Source organism: Peromyscus leucopus, chromosome 8b (genome assembly GCF_004664715.2).
Source record: "Peromyscus leucopus breed LL Stock chromosome 8b, UCI_PerLeu_2.1, whole genome shotgun sequence".
Lineage (NCBI taxonomy): Eukaryota > Metazoa > Chordata > Mammalia > Rodentia > Cricetidae > Peromyscus > Peromyscus leucopus.
This window is the reverse complement of record NC_051086.1, coordinates 70722695-70744624: the sequence shown is the minus strand read 5'-3', so window position 1 is coordinate 70744624 and position 21930 is coordinate 70722695. Positions and strand designations below refer to the sequence as shown.

The following is a 21930-nucleotide window of genomic DNA, read 5'->3' as shown; positions in this document are numbered from 1 at the left end:
TATTAAATGCATTATGCTAATGCAAACAAAGGTGGGATTGTTAGCTCTGCCCGTCACTCACCTTTTCTTTCCTCTTTTAAGTCCATAACTTGAAAACTGCAGTGTAGTAATTTATACCCAGCATACTATTTCCTTCACTTAGCAGCAAACTTTAAACTTCAGCCGACTGTCAAGGGCTAAAAAGCAGTGGCGACAGGCTGGCAGTCGGGGCTGAGACAGACAGCAGCCGCTCTCCTTGTTCCCAGTGCTGTGACGGGACAAATGTAACCCAAAGGCCACCACCTAAATAGTCCCCATAAAACTACAGCTACTTGAAGGGTATGCAGGATGGTGACCTGGTTGGTTTTCCTTTTGTCTCCAAATGTGAAAACTAGTCAGAAGCCTAAGAAAGACTCACCCTGATGCACTAAAGCAGGTACCGAAGGCTATTAAGCTATGTTTGTTTAGAACTTTGCAAATTCTCATACCTTTTCATCTGATAACTTCATTTCATTTAAAATTCATCTCAACAGAAATACAGCAAAGTCATAAATATGGGTTTGATACAAGTGTTTCAACATTACTAAAAACATCAGAAATGATCTAAAAATCATTAAAGGAAATGTGTCTCATAATCTATTCAAGATAATGTCTGAGTAATACTTCGTGACATGCAGAAAGGCTAATGACATAAAGCGGGACATTTCATTTCATATATAGTATGGACCTTACTTTAGAAATACAGAGCCAGGTGTGGTGGTATACACCTGTAGTCCGGTACTTTAGAGGCTAAGACAGGAGAATGGCTACAAGGCAAGACCCTGTGTCAGAAACCAAAGCATGCACACACACACACACACACACACACACACACACACACACACACACACACACACAAAATGTCTGTCGCTGGGCGGTGGTAGCACAAGTCTTTAATCCCAGCAAGCGGGAGACAGAGCCAGGCAGATCTCTGTGAGTTTGACAGAGCGAGTTCCAGGAAAAGCACCAAAGCTACAAAGAGAAACCCTGTCCCGAAAAAAAAAAATAAAAAATTGTCTCACATACCCAGAGTCCTAATTAACACTATTACCAAAACAAAACCAAGCCACAAATATATAGAGGGTTATCTATGATAGTGGGGTTACAGTGGTATTTATTTTCTTCTTTATTTTTATTATTTTAATAAATTATCATTATTATATTTTTTTCCTTTAAGAATCTACATTGTTTTAAAAGAAAGTCTGTGCAGGGCTGGCAGTCAAACCTAGAACATCACACATGCGGAGAGTCCATGACTAACATGACCCGGACTTCATACTTACTTTTCCAAAGACTCCACCTGGCTGCTGTTTTCCCTGATGTTATACTGAGTTGTTTGAAACCATGTATTACTTTAGTCCACATATAAATTCTAAGTGTCAGGATTATTTCTAGACAATTCTGTTTAGTCAACCTTCAATGGCACTATAGATTGTTTTGCTTGAAATGCAAGACATATTAGAAGTAGTGCCTGTTACAGATATGGACTTCACCATTTCTGAGAGTTACCGTTATTCTCAGGACGTCTATATGCAGTGCTTTTGTTAGAGACAGTTTCAAAGCACGGAGATACCTGTGTTCTATCTCTGTCTGACAAGGGTGTGAAGGCAGGACAGGAGAATGAGGCATCCCCTCAGCACATCTGAATCCAACCTGGGCTACATGACACTGTTGCAAAAAATAAAAAATTAAAAGAAAAAAAACCCCAAAAACCTAAAGCAAGCAAGCAAGCAAACAAAAACATCCCCCAAAGAAAAGATCTGTTCAGGAGTCGATGACAAAACCCAGACTCCCAAGAAAAGAGAATGTGAAGACTCACAACTGAAGTCATCAGTTAGGGCTGCCTAAAGGGAACTGAGTAACCAGTAACACTTGAGTGACTCACAGATCACCAACAGATCTGAGATTTAAACATTGAGCTGAAAATGAAGAGAGCCAACCATGTAGCACTGGAGAAGGACGTCAAGACACAGCAGAAGGCCGGGGCCGACGCTGGCAGCTGCCCTTCAGGAGATGGGACACTGAAGCTTTGGCCGAGCTGAAGCAAAGTCGCCAGCCACACGGGGCACTTGGTTGGTTAACGAGTTTGCAGACTCCGCTGTTTATAGAAGGAACTCAGGGTGACCAGGACCAGTGTGGAGAGAGGCAGAACTTGTGTGTTTTTATCTCCATGTTTTGGAAAGCCAGTTATTTTCTATTATTCTCTGGTATTTTGAATAAGTACTCAATCCAGAACAGTCTTTGCTCACTTCTTCCTCATACCTTCTTTCCTCTTCCTCCTCACAACCTCTAAGTATGATTTTGAAGCAAATGCATGTGGGTGGTTTCCATGGTACAAGACAAGTTTCACAGAGCGCGCGCTCCAGCCTGCACTAATTGGGCATGATGTGTTCCAGGGCTGTGTGTGTAAACACAGATGCCCTAGCATCCCAGGTACTCAGCAGCTCATCGGCATGTCAGCAAAGGGAAACAGTCTCATTATCTGAATGACGAAAGCAGTAGAGGATGGACGTTTCCAGGGCGTCGGCTGGTTGGGTGGTACTGTGCCCCATGCCCTAACGGTTTTGTGTCTCTATTGACAGGACCAGGAGGAACAAGCTTACTTTGCAGTGTTTGATGGCCACGGGGGAGTGGATGCTGCCATTTATGCCTCCGTTCACCTACATGTTAACTTAGTGCGCCAGGAGATGTTCCCCCATGATCCTGCTGAGGCTCTGTGCCGGGCCTTCCGTGTCACGGATGAGCGGTTTGTGCAGAAGGCAGCCAGGGAGGTATGCCCACGTCCTTGTGAACACCAGCTGAGTTCCAGCCAGTCTCTGTGGGGGAAGGGCTAGTCTGGCCTTTTCTCCTTCTGGGTACACATTATCTAAACTATACACGCAAGCATGCACATGCACGCAAACACACAAACACTCACTTCAGCTACTTTCTTGGACTCTGCTCGATTCTTAATCCAGTTCCCTCCTGAGGAATAATTTTGTGGGGCACAATGATACCCTGTAAAGAAAACCCAGACTGTGGTTTTCTGGCCCCTGTGTATAACTGCTGCTGGATTTGGCAGGTGAGTTTTTGCTTCTTCCCCTACTACCTGTCAGCTTTGAACTTGGCCCCTCTAAGCACTCTTGCAGACAGTATCTAGTGACGGTGAACTGAAAACAACATTGAAACAGAAAGTAGGACTGCTTCCATGCATTTTTTGCATTTTGCAGGGGTAAGCAGTGGTCACTGTGTGTCTCCAGGGAACATCAGGAGAAGGAGACTCCTTAGACGACCCTTGAACTGACTCTCTCTAAATGGGAAGACAAGACAGAACTCACGTCCTATATTGCTAAGGCTCGTCAGACCTAAGCATTTTACTCTGAATGAAACTGAGTTCTGTATTAAAGTCTAAAAGTAAAACAAACAAAACCATATGTATATCATACTGGGCAATGGAACCTAATTACCTATATCACTCTATGTTGGATTTTGAGAAAAAGGTACATTTCTTACTTTTCAAAACTAATACATATTAAAATACACACAAGAAGTTAACACTGCTGCCACATGACTCAAAGGTGGACTTCTAAAATGAAAAGATCAGAACAGTATTTGATCCATTTCCCTGCTCCTACAGTTATGCTGCAAAGCAGTAGTGAGGTTTGGAATTAATGAAAGAATAATCCAGAACTATATGGTAAAAAAAGAGAGAGAAGTCTCTACCTTGAGCCCTAGCTTGGATTAACACACAGATGACTATGGTAACAACTAGGATCCACAGGCAGAGGGGGGGTGGCACAAGAAAACCCAAGCTGGCCTCAGCCCTGGGGGGTTGACCTCAGCCCACTCTGCTGGCCCTGCCTGTCTGGAGGCTGCTGGCTCTCAGCTTGGGGACAAGGTGAGCCTTGGGGGCAGGGTAATCTGTATTCAGCCAGTGCGAGACACGGATCATTTCATCTTTTTTTCTTAAATCTTCCCTGCCCTTCTCTTTCCTGACCGCGTTTCCCTCCCTTGCTGTCCATGGTGCTGTGTCTCAGTCCTGCCGATAGTTGTCCCATGACTCAGGGGCCTCTCAGGGTTGCTTTCTCCTCCTTGTGCTTCTCGTGCTGTTTACCGCTGGGAAAAGTAGCTTTTCCTGTGGAGAAGCAGCCCTGCCTCCTGCTCTCTCCAGGGCATATGCACTCAAGTGTCTTTATCCTGTGTTCCAGAGGGCTGAGCTTTTGAACATTCTGTGTGGGAAGACATTTTATTGGTGGGTGAGGATTTATAACAAACTTTTCCTATATAGGGAAAAAGAGAAGTTGTTTCTCTCATTGGATACAAGGAGCCCTTCACCACCCTGACGCACTCGTTCTAATTTGGGCCAGGTCCTTAGTAACAGAGTCATGCTCATTTGGTGGTGACTCATGTCAAATGGAGATGTCATTTTAGTATAGCAGGATCAAGAGCTCTAAGTACTGTGGTAGCTACTGCAGTCAAACCCCAGGCTGTTAGTTCTCCATGCACTGTTTCCAATCAAAGCTCCCTAAAAATACCTCGGGAAGATTGTTCTGGTTTTTGTTTTTAAAGGTATATAAGCATCTTCTTCAGTGAGTATATGCTGTCTTGGCTCTATAATATCCAGAGACTGGGAACATTTCTCCTGTACCAAGCAAATACTTTGTACACACACACACTCACACACACACACTCACACACTCACATGCTCACGCACGCACTCACAGAAATGAGACAGACTAGACTGGAATCATCTAAGAAAAAGACAGCCTGGGAGTGGTGGTGCACGCCTTTAATCCCAGCACTTGGGAGGCAGTCAGGCAGATCTCTGTGAGTTCAAGGACAGCCTGGTCTACAGAGCGAGATCCAGGATAGCCAGAGCTGTTATACAGAGAAACCCTGTCTCGGGAAAAAGGCTGCCAGGTGTGGCAGCATTCGCCTTTAGTCCCAGCACTTAGGAGGCAGAGGTAAAAGGATCTCTGTCGTGAGTTCTAGGCTAGCCAGGGTGATAGTCAGACCCTGTCTTAAAAAATAAAAAAAGAAAGGGGGTAGTGGTGGAATGGACTTAGGAAGTGAACTAGGAAGGACAAAGATTTCAAGTGCCCTTGGACAAGTTACAAAATATGCCATGTTTTTAAACTCCCACTCATGTTGTGTGTGTGTGTGTGTGTGTGTGTGTGTGTGTGTGTGTGTGTGTGTGTGTGTGTGTGTGTGTCTGGGGCCTACATGTATGCCACAGTATGCGTGTGGAGGAAAGGACAGCTTCAGGAAACTGTTTTTTATGTCCACCATAGTGTGTGTCAGAGGTTGACCTACAGCTATCAGGTTTGGCAGAAAGTGTCTTTACCTTCTGAGCCTTCTCACCTGATCCAGTTCTTAAAATTCATTAGTTAATTAATTTATATTTTATGAGTATGGGGTTTTTTTTGTCTGTATGTATGTCTGTGCATCACATGCATACAATGCCCATGGAGGCCTTAGACTGCTCGGGACTGAATTACACATGGTTGTGGTCACTGCCATATGGGCTGTGTGAATAGAACCCCAGTGCTTTTTTTTTTTTTTTTTTTTTTCCAGAGCTGAGAACCGAACCCAGGGTCTTGCGCTTGCCCTACCACTGAGCTAAATCCCCAACCCCCAGTGCTCTTAATCACTGAGCCATCTCTCCCCAGTCCCCAAGCCCAGTTTTTAAAAAAAACTTGTACTTAAAACAGATAATCATTCCTGTCCAGTGTATCACCACAGATCAAGTGGACTTGTGTGTATAAATGCACATAGAATTCTCTGAACCAGGCATGGTGATGAACATGTTTCATCTCAGCAGAGGTAAGTAGACCTGTGTAATTTCAAGGCCAGCCTGGTCTATATAGCAAGTTCAGGCTGCCAGGGCTACACAGTGAGACCTTATTTCTAAAATAAAATAAAATACTCTGAGAACCATGAATTTGTAATGTGAAATATTACTAACAGTCTCTCAAATGCAGCTTGTATTAATCATAAATTGCTTCTCAATGAGAATTTGTTGTCTTTTACTCTATTTGACTCTGGTCTTCAATTATTTTCAGAGCTTACGATGCGGGACCACAGGAGTAGTCACTTTTATCAGAGGCAACATGCTCCACGTGGCCTGGGTGGGCGATTCCCAGGTTATGCTTGTAAGAAAGGGCCAAGCTGTTGAACTTATGAAACCACACAAACCAGACAGAGAGGTATGTATGATCTGTTCTAATAGAGCATGTCAGAACGGCAGTTTTGTGGTTACTAATTAGGTTTCTTTGAGTGTTGTTACTATTATTGGCTTTAATCTCAGCAACCGTGCCCTTCTCCTAAAGGAGAAATACAGAAAGCCTTTTCACAGAGATGGCAGTATATCTGTTTACTGTAAAGTGGATGAATAAATCCTGAATCCAAGTGTTTGCTTTTTATCGTACTGCTCTAGGATGAAAAGCAGCGAATTGAGGCCCTTGGAGGTTGTGTAGTTTGGTTTGGTGCCTGGAGGGTGAATGGAAGTCTATCAGTCTCCAGAGCTATAGGTAGGAAAAAAACATTCATTTTGTTTCTCCAAAATCCTCTAGCTCTCTGTCTTATATTAACTTTGATATGAAGGAACTTGAGATGCTAATTTATATGCTCAGAATGCTTATCACTATTTAAAGTAACAACTGGATACCTTTTTAATTATTTAAGTACACCTGGCTATTTATACATTTAAATTCGTTATAAAGTAAGAATCATCTCAAGGAATGTAGCATTTATCAGTTTCTATTCTTTGAATAGATGCCTCCAAGTTAGTGGACAAATCTGCTTGAAACAAATTATTTCATTCCACGTTTCCAGAAAACAGAAGGGTCTCTCCAAACTTCATATTGTTTCTATCTTTACGTCTTCTTTGGTGAATTATAAAATGACATGCACAGAATTCTTAGAAACACACTTTTTATATAAAACTATTTTCTAAATATGGGACATATAATTTTTTGAGAAAGGGTCTCTCTATGTAGGCCAGGCTGGACTCTGCCTCAAGTGCTGGTATTAAAGGTGTGTACCACCACACCTGGCACAGAAAATATAATTTGTCAGAAAATCTAGGGCCTCATCCATGCTAGGTGAGGGCTCTGCCCACCCAGGTCCACTCCCAGGCCTTTACAAGCATTCCAGAACTGCTCTCCCTAAAATGTAGACTGTTTAAAAGGGCAAAGCTGCTTATTCCAGAGATGGCTGAGGAAAATTAGGTGTACCTTCAAGGAACTGGCTGGGCCTGCCTTTGTCTTGCTGTGTGCTGCAGGCTGCATGGCTTAGCCTCACTTCCCAGCTGGTTTTTTCCTTCAACACACAGACTCACATGTAAGCCTTCTGAGTCCGTTCAGTGCTGCTCATGTGTCTGTGCTTAGGGCTGACTGCTTGGGATCGCCAGCTTTTGAAAAATAAGCATGTATTTCATGGGTAGATAAGCAGATATGCATGCATACATAAATAACCCTTCAATCTTTACCTCCCCAAAAGAAGTAACTGGACATAGAGCTAGAATAGACAAAGTCCATATCGAGACACCAAATTTAGTTTCTTGTTACCAGAGATTTGGTTTAGTTTGATCCGTGAGTTGAACTCTTCCCACTCTTTGAAAAGGTGCTGCTGGCTAGCTGTGAAGTGCCCCAGATATGAGCATCAGGAGCTGAATGGGACGTCCAGAGCTCAAAGAGGACAGATAGCTCATGAAGAACAGTTACCTCACAATGAGGGAGCTATTAGGTGCTCTGGAATAGGGCGCCAAAAGGGGGACTTCTCCATCTTTAAATACACTCTTATATACAATTATTTTTGACAACTAGAGCTGGTCAAGACCACTTCATCTTCCTTCAGATAGTGTTTGTCAGGAGACTGACATGGATCTCTACAGAGACATCTTAAGTTGATGCTGGCCTTGATTCTAAAAAGAGAATACAAGGTGAAACTGAAGCAAAATGTCTTTGAGTAAATGACAACCTAAGATGGAATAGGGTCAACATCACAGATAATGTGACTTTTCAGTTGGGGAGGGTGATACACTACGTTTAGGGAGGAAACCCCAGGAATGGGAAATATTTTTAGGAACAACAATGGGTACAAGAGGCAAGAGCAGACGGTGGAGTGGTCAATTAGGAGTGTCCCTGCAGGCCTCTGATGGGCTTCAGATCTGACCCAAAGAGTCTAGAGTTACTAGATGAATAAACAGAGGCCACACAGCCAGGGTTGTCTTTTCAAGCACTTGTAGTGACAGCATAGAATACAGACGAGTGTAGAAGAGCTCAGATGGAGATCATGTAGAAGGCTGTGGGTACAGTGCTGGAGACGAGGACATCTAAAAAGGGAGACACGGAGGAGGGTATAAATCGGTGAGACAGATGATCGTTTGTGAGGAAGAGGAAAACTAACTTCCAGGTTTCTGACTTGTGAGTAGGAAGACGATAAAGCATTTGTAATAAAGAAACAGCAGTTGGCAGGGGGTGAGTTCAATTGGACATATTTTCAATCCTCGGTACTGATGTCTTGGAAGAGATTTTGTATGTACATAGAAATACAGATCTGGAGTTTAGCTGAAAGTTGAGCTGGAGACAAGGATTTATAACTCCTTCCATCTTGGCGACAGCCTTTATCTATCATGCACACCCACAATGTTGAAACTACAGGCATGAATCACACTGCCCAGAGAGCACTTACTGTGTGAAGATGCCGAAATGAGGCCTGTGACCTAAGGGTAACACAGTGCTCTCTGCCATTCTACAGGCTACTTATCTTGGAAAGTGAACTGTCTCAGTACTGGTTTGCTCCTTTGTAAAGTAAGAGTACCAGCACCCAGTTCCTGATTCATGTGTGAGGTGGTGGAATATGTACCACATTCAGAACTGAGCCCAGCACATTCTTAGCCATGATGGCTGCCCTATTAAATCAAGGAACAAACCAGGAAAAGATGAAGGACAGACAAGTGCACTTTTTCAGATGCCAGGAAAAGAGGGCTTCTGGGCCTGAGCAGTCAAGGGCTGCAGAGGTCCTGAGAAATGGGTTTCAAAAAGAAATAGAATTAGGGGCTAGAGAGATGGCTCAGCAGTAAAGGCACTTGTTGCTCTTGCATAGGTTTGATTCCCAGCACCCACGTGATAGCTCACGACTGTCTGTTAATTCCAGTTCCCGGAGATCGAATGCCTTCTTCTAACACATTCGGGCTCCAGGTACACATCTGTACACATAAATAAGTTTTTAAAAAGAAATGGAATCTCAAATAGGAAATAGCTGGTAGTATCTGAGAGAAATGTTTTAAGTGGGTAAGTGTAAGAACATACTAATTAAGACATGGGAAGACAGACCTGGTGGCATATGCCTGTAATCCCTGCACTTGGGAGGCAGACGGGACCTGGAGTCAGTGTCAGCTAATCTAGGCTTCTTCCTATTACGGTGTGAAAAAGACAAAGGAGGACTGGATATATTTGCAGGAAGAGAGTAAGTAGAGAATTGAAAATGAGACCTTTGCCTGAGCTCCAGAGAGACGGGACCAAAAATAACTGACAATGGTAGTGTATAGAGGTCAACTCCACCTACCCCCCATGCCAAAAGTGGTGGTGGTGGTGGTGGCTGTGGGCTTTTCCTTTGGTTTTGTTTGTAGGAAAACTGAGGAAATTCAAATCTTACAACTGTCTTTTAAGTAAGAAATTAATGAATGTGCCAAGATGACCAATAAGGAAGATTTGGGAGACTCACTGGAATGGGCTTTAAAAAGGACAGGAAAAGGGATAAACAGTTCAACTCCACTTAAAAAACAAACGACACTCAAAGCTTTGACAACGTAAATCTTTCCAATTGTTTCACCCCATGAGCCTTTCATTTCTGAGTTTCCTAGCATATGGAGAGAGGAGGCTGAAGCCAACAGGCTGCCGTCTCCACCAGGAGATGGGTATTTGTGCCCTCCTACCAAATTTGGGGGCGAAATGCCATGAATCTGACACTCAACACTGGAGCGGGTGAAAAGCCAGAGTTCTGGCACTATTTCCTCTGTGCAAATCTTTGTATGTTCTGTTCTAAACCAACAGTTGCACTGGTCTTTTAATTGTTAGCACTAAAACAAGATTTTTTTTTTTTTTTTTTTTTTTTGGAACAGTGTAACTCAGATCACATTTATTTTTAGAAGTAGAGTTCAGAAAATAATATTTGAATCAGGTAGAATAGGGAAAATTAAATAAAGTAGACCAGTGGGGGACACTGCTCTTACCTTTTGAAGTTATGATTGGCTTCAGTAGTCTATTGGGATATCATAGTGATAAATGAAATCAAAACCATGCTTTTAGGATTCCAGCAACTGGGAGGTTGAGGCAAGAGGATGAGACATTCGGGGCAGCCTTGCTACAAAGCAAGGTGGAGGCCAGCCTGGGCTATATGAATGAGACCTCGGCTTTAAAAAAAAAAAAACCCAAAACAGTGGGCAGGATAGTGGATGAGAGTTACACGTGTGAGAACAGGAGTGAAGCTAAGAATATGTAGGGTCAAAAGGCCTCTGTTTCTTATTTACAAATATATTAACCTAAAAAATTATATCCAGGAAATACCCATTTTCCTAATATCTAGTTATTCGACATACTGGATACAGCATATGGCCCAATTTATAGCTTATCACAGGGTTCCTATTGAACTGTTTGAGCCTATCTGACATGTCTGAAAGAAATCTGAGGTATGAGGGAACCTGTAGCCGATACCAGAAATAATGAATTACTTAATAAGACCACCTGAAAGAGAATAATGGAGACAGCAGCATGGTTGCCCACAAATTAGTAGCATCAGCTCATGATGCAGGGTCAAGTGATAACATCACTGTTATTGTGGTATTCCTGAGGCACATGAACAAAGCTGTAAATGTTAGTGAGGAATCAGATTCATATCTGTTGTGATTTAACTTTGTATCTGTTGTGATAAAAATGTCCTGACAACAGGAAACTTAAGGGACAAACATAGTTAGTTTAGCTCACAATTCCAGGTTATATATAGTTCATCACATTGTCACAATCACAGTAGTATGAACTTAAGACAGCTGGTCACATCAAGAAGAGAGGCTTCTAGTACTTAGCTAGCTTTCTCAGTCCAGGACCTAAACCCAGGGAATGGTACTGCCCACAGTGGGCTGGGTCTTGTCACTTCAGTTAACCCAGTTAAAAAAAAAATCCCCATAGGCACACGCACAGACCAGCCTGATCTAGGCAATCCTTCACTGAGAGTCTTCCTGAGGTAAATCTAGGTTGTGTCCAGCTCGCAACAACTAACTATCACAGCCTGCTTCTTTCTAGTGCAATGGAAGGTGTAATTAATGAGAACTGTGTAGGTAACAAGTGGGGTAGTTAGGATTTGGAGCGAGGCAGTCTGATACTATGCTGTTATTCTAAACACTAAGTTATAGGGCACTAACTACTTCACATATCGTTTGGTGGCACTTTTCCAAGTATCTAAAGAAAAATAACCGATGAAAACAATGCAGGAATCTGGTCATTTCTGTATCTTAAAGTTCCACCATCATGGTGGAAGATGGATGATCTCAGCAGCCGTGAGAGAAACCTGTAGGCTTAAGCCTCTGGTGTGTTGGACATCACTCCCTAACACTGTCTTGTGTCTGCTCATGTTGTTAGTAAGTGTATGTGGTCAGGGTGAGCAATCAACATGGGTGGGTCATCTGTGAAGACAAGAGGACACTTACTGTGGACTTTCTGTCTGTTCTCCAGATACTAAGTAAAACAGCATCAAAGAGAAGCCAAGTGGACCAGAAACAAAGTAGTCCATACCCTAGCTCTTTGTGTGGGACTGTGGATAAAGCCCACAAGTTCCCCTGGCTTTAGAGTCACACTTGGTTTTTAAATCTCTTGTAACTCAACCCTTTCTCCATGTTCACAACAATAACCTACTTATTGATTTCTAAAAAAAAAAAAAGTGACAGAAAATTGTTTAATGAGGAAAACAGCCAGAACTTAGGGTTTCTCCCTCAATGTTCTCAAGTTGCAATTAAATCAAACCCAATCACCAGTAAGAGAACAGATCTACTGAACCAACAGTTCTCCTATGTATGACTGATATTTTTAGTACATTGAACAAATTTAGATTTGGTGTGACTTGTTGCTTTAGTCAGCAAAGCCTAAACTGTAGCCAGAGGCACAAGGTCGAATGTATACAACTGATGAGGAATTGAACCTTGCAACTTATAGTTTTTAAACTGGGATTAAAGTATAACAACATCAAAGTAACACAGAATTGAAGTGTTTCAATTACAGTTTTAAATAAAAATTTCTCATCAAGTTACAATTAATCCATAGTATTGACCACAGGCATTCTAAACATTTAGGTGAACCACAACCTGCCTTCTGATGGCCTTCCCTTCTAATTCCCACAGGAGATGCTGAACATAAGCCATATATCTGTGGAGATGCAGACTCTGCCTCAACTGTTTTGGATGGGACTGAAGACTACCTCATTCTGGCCTGTGATGGCTTCTATGATACAGTGAACCCTGATGAGGCAGTGAAGGTTGTGTCTGACCACCTGAAAGAGAATAATGGAGACAGCAGCATGGTTGCCCACAAATTAGTAGCATCAGCTCGTGATGCAGGGTCAAGTGATAACATCACTGTTATTGTGGTATTCCTGAGGGACATGAACAAAGCTGTAAATGTTAGTGAGGAATCAGATTGGACAGACAACTCTTTTCAAGGAGGGCAAGAAGATGGTGGGGATGATAAGGAGAATCATGGAGAGTGCAAACGCCCTTGGCCTCAGCACCAGTGCTCAGCACCAGCCGATCTAGGCTATGAGGGGCGTGTGGATTCATTCACTGATAGAACTAGCCTGAGCCCAGGGCCCCAAATCAACGTGCTGGAAGATCCAGACTACCTAGATCTCACACAAATAGAAGCAAGCAAACCTCACAGTACCCAATTTTTGCCACCAGTTGAGATGATTGGTCCTGGTGCACCAAAGAAAGCAGATCTTAATGAGCTAATAATGGAGGAAAAATCAGTCAAGTCTTCATTGCCTGAACGGAGTGGTGCTGGAGAGTTTCTGGCTTCTTTTAATTTGGGTTCAACAGGGCAACAGATATGCAGAATGGAGAGCTTGTCTCCTGTCTGTTCTGGGTTGGAAAATGAACAGTTCAAATCCCTGGGGAAAACAGCGTCTAGATTGTACCATTTACGCCACCACTACTCCAAAAGGCAGCGTGCATTCAGGTTTAATCCAAAGTTTTATTCATTTCTTTCTGCTCAAGAGCCTTCTCACAAAATAGGCATTAGCCTCTCCTCACTTACTCGAAGTGGGAAGAGAAACAAGATGTTAAGAAGTTCTTTGCCATGGAGGGAAAATAGCTGGGAAGGATATAGTAGAAACATGAAGATTAGAAAGTGTAACGATATTCCATGCCCAGACCTTCCTTGGAGCTATAAAATAGAAGACTTTTCTTCAATGTAGGCTAGCTAGCTCTCTCAAAAAAATACAACTATCAGAGTAGAAACAAGGTAGACATTTTTAACGTACATGTGCTTCATTATGAATCCATTGATGGCTCAATCCTTAAATGTACATAGATCTCTAGGAAATTCAAAATAGTGTTTTCAATCTTAAAAAAAGTATTGGCGGTTTCACTAGCAAACTCATACAACTGGTCCCTGTGATGTGTCTCTACCTACATACAGCCCCCTCTCCACCATCCCTTCACGTCACTAGTGGAAGCTTTGGAAGTTATTCCAGTCAGAATATATGGTATGGAAATCGCAAGTATCTGGTCTGATGTGCCTAATCTAAAGGAAACAGTGCAGAATTAAATTTTGGGGGGAAATGCTCCTCAAGATCCCGGGGACCATGAAGCATCCCTCCCCAGTTGTTTGGGTGAATGAAAGATTCAAGTCACACAGGTCTTAACTGCTGATCAAGGACACAGTGAACCAGTACCAAAGTGTCATATTCTCAGACTTGGGAGGCAGTATGCAGGAAGATAACTTGTTCATTTTTCATAGAAAATGAAAAGCAACTATGAATATTTTTTTTTTGTTTTGTTTTGTTTTTTCGAGACAGGGTTTTTCTGTGTAGCTTTGCGCCTTTCCTGGAACTCGCTTTGGAGACCAGGCTGGCCTTGAACTCACAGAGATCCGCCTGCCTCTGCCTCCTGAGTGCTGGGATTAAAGGCGTGCGCCACCACCGCCCGGCACAACTATGAATATTTTTAATGAAAATATTTCACAAGGTTTTAGTTATCTGAGAGTTTCATAACCTGTTATGGTGCTGTTGGTGGAATTTTGTTACTCATTTTAGGAGACCTCTGTCAGCTGGCTGTAACCTAGGATGCTGTTCTTCATGGTACCTTCATCTCAAGAATAAAAGTGGTTTAAGAGATGATGTCAGGTACGACAGAAGACTCAAATGCCATTTAAAAGGAGTTGTGAAAATAGCACTTCTATATTTTCTGCTTTTTTTTTTAAAGTTTACAGACAGCAAAGGCATATATAACTATAATATAAAATGTAGTTTGAATAATGAAAACGATAGTTTTAACTTCTCTAAAATTGTTTTCCCCAAGGGAATGAAGTAATTGGTATGAAGGAGGCTGAGTGTGAACCCAGAGGCCACGTGCACAGGAGAATGCAGATTACTGAGGGCCAGGGCTGTTTAGTTATAAGTGGAAGACGAGCCAGAGTCCAGCTACCCGCTTCAGACTACAGTGACAGGTCATGTGCTTCTCATTTCAATACTTATAGTTTATAGTTTTGAATCATCTACTTTTTGCCATTTCTACAGTTTCAAACCAGAAACATGTCTTCACTGAAAGACAGCAAAAACGCTCTCCGATTTGTCCAGTGAGGCAGCCTGGTTTATCTCAGTCATGAATGTTCCCATGTTCCCTACCCCATCCCCCATGAGCTAGCCAGGCCAACAAGGCAGGAGCAGCCGCTGGAGCGACTGCTCGCACAGTGGAGGAGCCGCTGAAGGTTCCTGCTGAGGCACGGCCACCCCTAATCGTGTTCGGTGGAACTCCACAATTCATGTTGCATTCTCCAGACCTACAGAGGATTAAGACCCTCAAATTCCAGAGACATAGATGACTAACATATCACAGGTATTGCAGAGCTACATCAAACCATTAAAGACCAAAATCCAGCTTCTCTTCAGCAATGGTCAAACTATTAACCTACAGCTTTTATTTTTCAAAATTTGAGTCTAAGTGGAGGTTTTCAGTATTTGTTTTCTGTTGACCTTGGAGTCATTTATTCTTCTCTTAGTCTCGTGACACACCATTGAGAAGGAATGAATATGGCTCCACCTCAACAGTATTAGGACTTCATCATCTTTCTGATGCCTGCCCCATAAATGGACCAGTCTGTCATGTCTGTCATTTTTTGAAGCCCAGATCATGCTGACAACCCATCAGGTGCAGGGCCAGTTTCAAACCAAATTTCTAAAGAAAAAAAAAAAAAAAAAAAAAAAACAGGCAGCAGACAACAGGTGTACATCATATCCCAAAATAGCTAAGTACATTTAGAAGAATTTCTGTGGTTATCTATTAGTAATGTTTTTGATCAGAATAAGGAGAAAAAAAATGAGGTGATAGGTTTTTGATTAGTGAGGTAAAAAAATGAGTGGATGAAGCGAGGGCAAACAGACCCATTTGGATTTTGTAGGTCTGACTACACAGCAGTGTTAACTCCATTTCTCATATCATTAGCTCTCTAGAAAATAGAGAAAAGTACTTCTAGTGTGGTCAAGTTAATAAACCAATATTGTAAAAACTAACTCATTTGTTCACAATGTGCGTATTTATAAGGTAGTTAGGTACCATTTGTACGGTAAGTCCTTTAACATTCTATAATATTAAAGTAGTGGTTATTGGCCTGACACATGCTGCTGTTGGTTCTATAAACCAGACGAGAAGCAGTGCTTTGTGAAATGCAGTGTTAAACCTTAATGCCACTGGTGATAGGAAGTAGTTCCCTTCAATTCAAATCCTCTGCCCTTATTTGCTGCTTGCTAATGTAAGCAATAAGTAACCCTCTAACTAATGGTATCTATACATTTCTGTAACTTATATTTAATGATGGTGTATCTGGTGACTGTAAAAATATTAGACAGATATAAAGTATCTATATAATATATATTAACTGTAAATGCTGAGGTATAGTCTGTGAATTATGTGTTTTGTACCTCTATTTCATTGTGCAATTTAGTGGTGGTGAAAGTTCAACACTCGATCCTTAGAGTGGCAGTATCCCTTTTTCATTACCATGATCTGCATCAATTTGTTTGCTTGCTAAACCAGTTTTGTTATAGTAGGAAATAGCAAAACAAATATAGACAAGAAAGTGTAGTATCTGATAGGAAAGCAGACTTCAAGTCACCAACTGAGGTTACTATTCCTTGTACATTCACTGTGAGTCTCAAAGGGCATCAGTCCCTAATTTCAAAGGTTTCCTTTTTCACTTTTTTTAGGTATGTACATTGGAAAGATATCTGAGTTGGGCAACATTACAGCACCAAACACTGGAGCTATTAATTCTATTTATGTCTGTACAACAGAGGTCAGACAGAAAAACATGTATATACTTTTTCTTTACCTACAAGTGCCATCCATTGTCCTTGAAGTAATACAATTAGAGTCCATGTTGCATTTAATTTAAGTAGGAGGCACCTTGAAAGTAACATCTTTTCAAAGGACAATGTCAGTAACGTCAACACTAAGTCTACTCCTGACCACATTTATAGTGGTCCAGCGTCGACACTGCATTCTCATGATCACCACACTCCACTGCTAGAACACTGTGCCAGTAGGAAGTGCAACATCCAGGGGCAGATGCACAGGATGCAGTTCAGTGTTGCAGAGAAGCGGCGTGCTTCACGTACTTCCTCCCCATCAAAGGCTTACTGAGGCTTTGTGAGAAAAGGGCCAGATGATGTTAAGTTTTCAACCATTTGCTCACTCAATGAGCTTTTTCACCTAAGGCTACAAAAGAGGATACTACAGTTTTGTTGAATCTTTGGAAAAACTTTTCTTTGGGTCACAAATTACTAAAAGATTTTTTTACCTTTCAAAAACAGGATAAAGACAAAACCCCCACTCTTCTGTTTTGATCTATACAAAGATGGTTGTTTCTTTAAAACAAACAATACGCCAGTATTATACAAATAGTACTGATTAAAAAAAAAAACAAAAAACAAAAAACAAAAACCCGCTGTTGCATCCTCCAGCAGCATTTGGTCTAGTTAAGCCTGTTTATTACACTAACTAGAAACCTGAGCAAGGGCAGGGAGTCCAGTGACCCAGCAGTCGCTCTTGAAAAGGAACTACTCTATTATCTTTGATGTATTAGATAATGCAGATACATCATTGTAATCTCTCTAGGTGCTCTGTGGTGAGAGACAAGCTTTCTCTTATTCATGACATTTCTCTGCAAAGAATTCTCTCTGGAGTGAAGTGAGTCAAGTTACGATTTACAGACCCGCTCCACAGATCACTTCTGAGTTAAGCTGTAATCATAAGTGATCTTTCATGTTTTATTTATTAAAACTGTTTATTCAGGTAAGGAGTATGTTGAAATTTTGCCAATATCTTAATAAAACTCAGCAATTAAAAAAACCACTGGTTATTTGTCTTATTCATAAAGTATTAAGTTACTTGGTGCTTAAACTAGGCAGATTCCTCAGCCTTAAAACCCCCCACAATTTCCAGGGGGCTTTCAAAAAAAATGTATTTCTATGTATCCCTGGACGTCCTGGAATTCACTATGCAGACCAGACGGGCCTCAAACCTGGAGATCCACCTGCCTCTGCCTCCCGAGTGCTGGGATTAAGGGTGCACACCAATACTGGAGATGGATGTTTTCTTTCCCCTTATAAACATGGAAAGCTGCAAGTCTGTTGAGTGACACTATTTAACTATTAACTGTTACCATCCACCCAACCAACAAAAACCAGGGGAGAGGGCTTTCTTCTGGTGCTCCCTACTGGTTTAACTGGGATAACCAAAGGGGGCCTGTATAAGAGACAGTGGGGGAGGTGAACCCACCCTGAGCTAAGCAATGACTCCTCAAATCTTCCAGTGACATTATTCTTAGATCTTTGCACCCAAATGCCCGAGCTTTCTCTTCCTGCCACTGAATTTCAGTCTTGAAAGAACGAACCAGTGAGTGTTGGCTCTGTCTTTCTGGAGGGTTTGATGAGGAGTAACTACAGGAGAGTGTACAGAAAGAAGTGAAGCCAGCTCTGCAGGCCACGGGCATCTAAAGCAAAGCCATGATTGACAGACAACCTGTGTGTCTCGACCCCCAGGCCCCCGGGAAACACAGACATTATGATTCATAACAGTAGCAAAACGAGTCATGAAGTAGCAATGGAGAGTAGCAATTTTACGGTTGGGCATCACTACAACATGAAGAATTGTATGAAAGGGTCACAGAAGTAGGAAGGTTGAGGACCACGGAAAGGGATGGACCCAGTTAAAACACTGTGACTCCTTTACCAGTGAGACTTATTTCACAGTCACAACAATCCTAATTTCTCTGTCATTTAGGCTTTAGCATACCTTTATAAAGAAAAAAACAGTTCTGAAAGGAAGATTTACTTGAAGGGGCTTGCTTTGCAGGGATGATTAATAGTTATTTATGTTTGAAAAATTTCTAAAATTTGATAATTAAGACAAACATCTCTTTTTGAAGTAATAGCATGCCATATAATTATTCTAAGTGAATCACTAGTATAACAATTATTTGAATTAAGACTTTACTAATGTTACCAAATTATCAGAAATGACTGTCTGGGGTTAGGGTCTCTCAAAGGTAAACCACTTGCCAACATGTGTGGCCTTGGCTAGGTCCAAGCACAGGAAAGAAAGACGCTGAGTTGACTCTAAGGTGCCACCTGCCCCCCTCCCCCACCATTAGCTTTGGACCTGCACCGGATGCCCGTTACTGTAAGAACAACTAATAAAGGACACTTCTTTGTGCTCTAGGAGCCTGCTTTTGTTTGGCCTCAGAATAAACTTATCAAAGAACTTTTACTTGTATTTCAAATAAATCAGTTTCTTTTCAGACTCTTCAAAATGTTCAAATATTGTTTAGTAACAAAGGGTTCCTCCTTGAGCAGCTGGGTTTAGTATTCTTCTTAGCTTAGCTGTAGGATGACACCCCACCACAGACTCTCCAGGAAAAGGTGTCTTGACCTCATGGTGCAAAAAACAGGTCCCACACAGGTTCTATCCAGTTTTTTGTTTGTTTGGTTGTTTTTTTTTTTTTTTTCTTCTTTTTGGTCCCTTTTTGGAAAATGGAGAAAAGAATGATCTAAGTTTGGAGAAATCTTTTTTTCCAGGTGAGAAGTTAGAGCTTAACTGGATATGAAAAGGCCCTGCCTTCACAGTGCGGGTATCACAGCTACCACACAGGGGCAGGAGAGCCCATCAAGTTGCTAGGGACTCCCAGTGGAGGGAGACTCAAGGAGGCAAGTCTACACCGCAGTCTCCTAGAGGCACACGAGGAGGAGGGGACACCAGCTGCCTATGGTATGTGGGCTGTAGTTTTGGTTGGGCAGAGAAGCACCAGGGGCTCAGCCTGCTCATGTGTCGGCCGGAGAAAACGTTTTCACGGAGCGCTGCAGTGGATAAACAGCCCCCAAAACTGAGTGGCTAACGTTACTTCCCGTTTGCTCTTAAGCTTCTTCAAGAAGAGTCTGTCTTTGTTTTATTGTTTTAAACTCCTGTACATATTGATCAGAAAGCCAAAATGTAGTACCTCTCAGAAGTTGATCTGCTTTTTACAGTTCAGCATATACTTATACATGACTCAGCACAATGAATTGTGACACCAACTTCCTGAATTTAGGCCAAACTCACAGGTTTAGGGCACAGTCTTCTACAAGATGAACCTGCTTCAAAGACCAGCTTCAAGTTCAGGATCCCCAGGCCACCCTTACACTTGACCAGGTGGCTCCACGTTTGGGGGTTTCCACCATTAAGCTGAGGTTTGGTAACTCACTAGAACACTGCACAGAACTCGGGAGGGCACTGTGATCATGGTTTCATTCTGAAGAAAGCATGCAATTTCGAACCAGCGAAGGAAGACATTGGGGAGGTTCTGAGGGTCCTAAATGTGATGCTTCTTGTACCAGCAGGTGACCTTCCTGGCACAATGATGTACATAGTGCTGCTAAGCTGGCACACTCCTTCAGGCTTCTACAGCCCCCATTGTGTGTGTGTGTGTGTGTGTGTGTGTGTGTGTGTGTGTGTGTGTGTGTGTGTGTGTAATGCCATCAGCTACCTAATCTCTAGAACCTTATCAACATACCACACCATTGGCTTTCTAGTGTTGTCAACCCCATCCTTAGGCATCTTGTTAGAATAAACTACCAGCTTCCAACCACAAATGATTCCTGTCACGTAGGAGAGTCCAAGGATTTAGAGGCTATTTCCCAGAACATGGGTCAGAACAGTCGTCTATATTATGACATACCTGACAGTCCTACTCATTGGCATAAAAGCTCCTTAAGAATGAAGACTGCTCCCATAAAAGTCTGATCGGAAACATGCTAGACTGGAAATGACCTACATTCTTTAAGTAGGTAGACGAATTCCAGTGGAACAGCTAGTGGAATGCTACTTGGCAAAACAGAAAACTAAGAACTGAGTCACACAAGATGGATAAATGTAATTGTGCTTTACTTACTACGTGACTGTACATTGTGAGTCTATTTATGACACTATGGAAAAGGGAAAATTAAAAGGACAAAGAACAGTCAGAAGTCTGGGGGAAGTGTTACTTACGAAGGGCCACCACAGGGAAATCTTGGAGCTGAAGACTGTCATGATTAACTACATTATATTGAATCAAAGAACAATACAGAGTGCAGAAAGAAAGGTGCTAAGGTAGTCTCGAAGTCGAGAACTTTAAATAACTGAAAAAGTATTTTGACATCATACACCAGCTGGGTGTCAGGGCATGCATCCAGCTACCTAGAAGGCTGAGGAAGGAGGATCCCTTGAGCCAGCCTGGGCAGTATGCAAAACCCATTTCAAAAACACACAAGTGATATTCAAGGTGGTTTATTTTCCTCGTAAAGATATAGGTCAGATATATCATTAGTAAATAATAAATAGAAAAACAAAGAAAGAGAGGAGGGAAGGAAGGAAGGAAGGAAAGAAGGAGAAAGAAAAGGAGGGAGGGAGGGAGGGAGGAAGAGAGAGAGAGAGAGGGAGAGAGAGAGAGAGAGAGAGAGAGAGAGAGAGGAGAGAGGAGAGAGAAAAGAAAGAGGGAAGAAAAAAGAAAAAGAGCGAGCAAGGGCCAGGCATGGTAATGCATGCTTTTAATCCCAGCACTCAGGAAGCAGAGGCAGGCAGATCTGAGTCCAAACCAGCCTGGTCTACAGAGTGAGTTCCAGGACAGCCAGGGCTATGTAGAGAAACCCTGTCTTGAAAAAACAAAAAAGAAAACAAAAAATTAGCTTGTTCAAGTAAAATAGCTAATACCCTGTAGCTAATGATTCAGGCTTCACATGGTTGGCTATTATAAATAGGAGCAAAGCCTACAATGAGCCCTGTGGGACTGGACTGATGTAGGTATCGACCCACAGTTTTTCTCTAGAAAACAAAACGCGCGCGCGCGCACACACACACACACACACACACACACACGCACGCGCACACACTAAAAAAAAAGCTATTTTAGCTGGGTATAAGGGCATATGCTCATAAACTTAGTATTCAGGAGCCTGAAGCAGGAGGTTTACATTTCCAGCACAGCTTGGGCCACCTAAGGACAGGCTAACAGAAACGTCTACATGCACACTTACCCCAGGCTGAGGGGTGATGACACTACAGTAACAGTGAGCACACATATTTAGTTTCTAATATGATTTTCATATAAAGGTTGAATTATAGCTGAGCATGGTGGCTTATGTCTTTGATCC

The 21930-nt window shown here is 42.2% G+C and overlaps 2 protein-coding genes across 7 annotated transcripts in view; one reads left to right on the top strand and one right to left on the bottom strand.

Annotated features, from left to right (window-relative positions):
• Ppm1e (protein phosphatase, Mg2+/Mn2+ dependent 1E) overlaps positions 1–13513 on the top strand; it is a 138654-nt gene extending 125141 nt beyond the window's left edge. Inside the window, exons 4-7 of the mRNA XM_028878269.2 lie at positions 2601–2789; positions 6060–6203; positions 6434–6527; positions 12392–13513. Coding sequence (XP_028734102.1) covers positions 2601–2789; positions 6060–6203; positions 6434–6527; positions 12392–13461 — 1497 coding nt within the window. The 3' untranslated portion in view covers positions 13462–13513. The remainder of the gene's footprint in view (positions 1–2600; positions 2790–6059; positions 6204–6433; positions 6528–12391) is intronic.
• The window catches only part of Trim37 (tripartite motif containing 37), a 137236-nt gene that overhangs the window by 11094 nt on the left and 104212 nt on the right, over positions 1–21930 (bottom strand). Inside the window, exon 25 of one of the 6 annotated variants that reach the window (XM_028878263.2) lies at positions 21393–21432. The exons of the other annotated variants lie outside the window; for them this stretch is intronic. Within the exon in view, the coding sequence (XP_028734096.1) occupies positions 21414–21432 (19 nt within the window). The 3' untranslated portion in view covers positions 21393–21413. Of the gene's footprint in view, positions 1–21392; positions 21433–21930 lie in introns of those variants that run through there. 6 annotated transcript variants of the gene reach the window in all.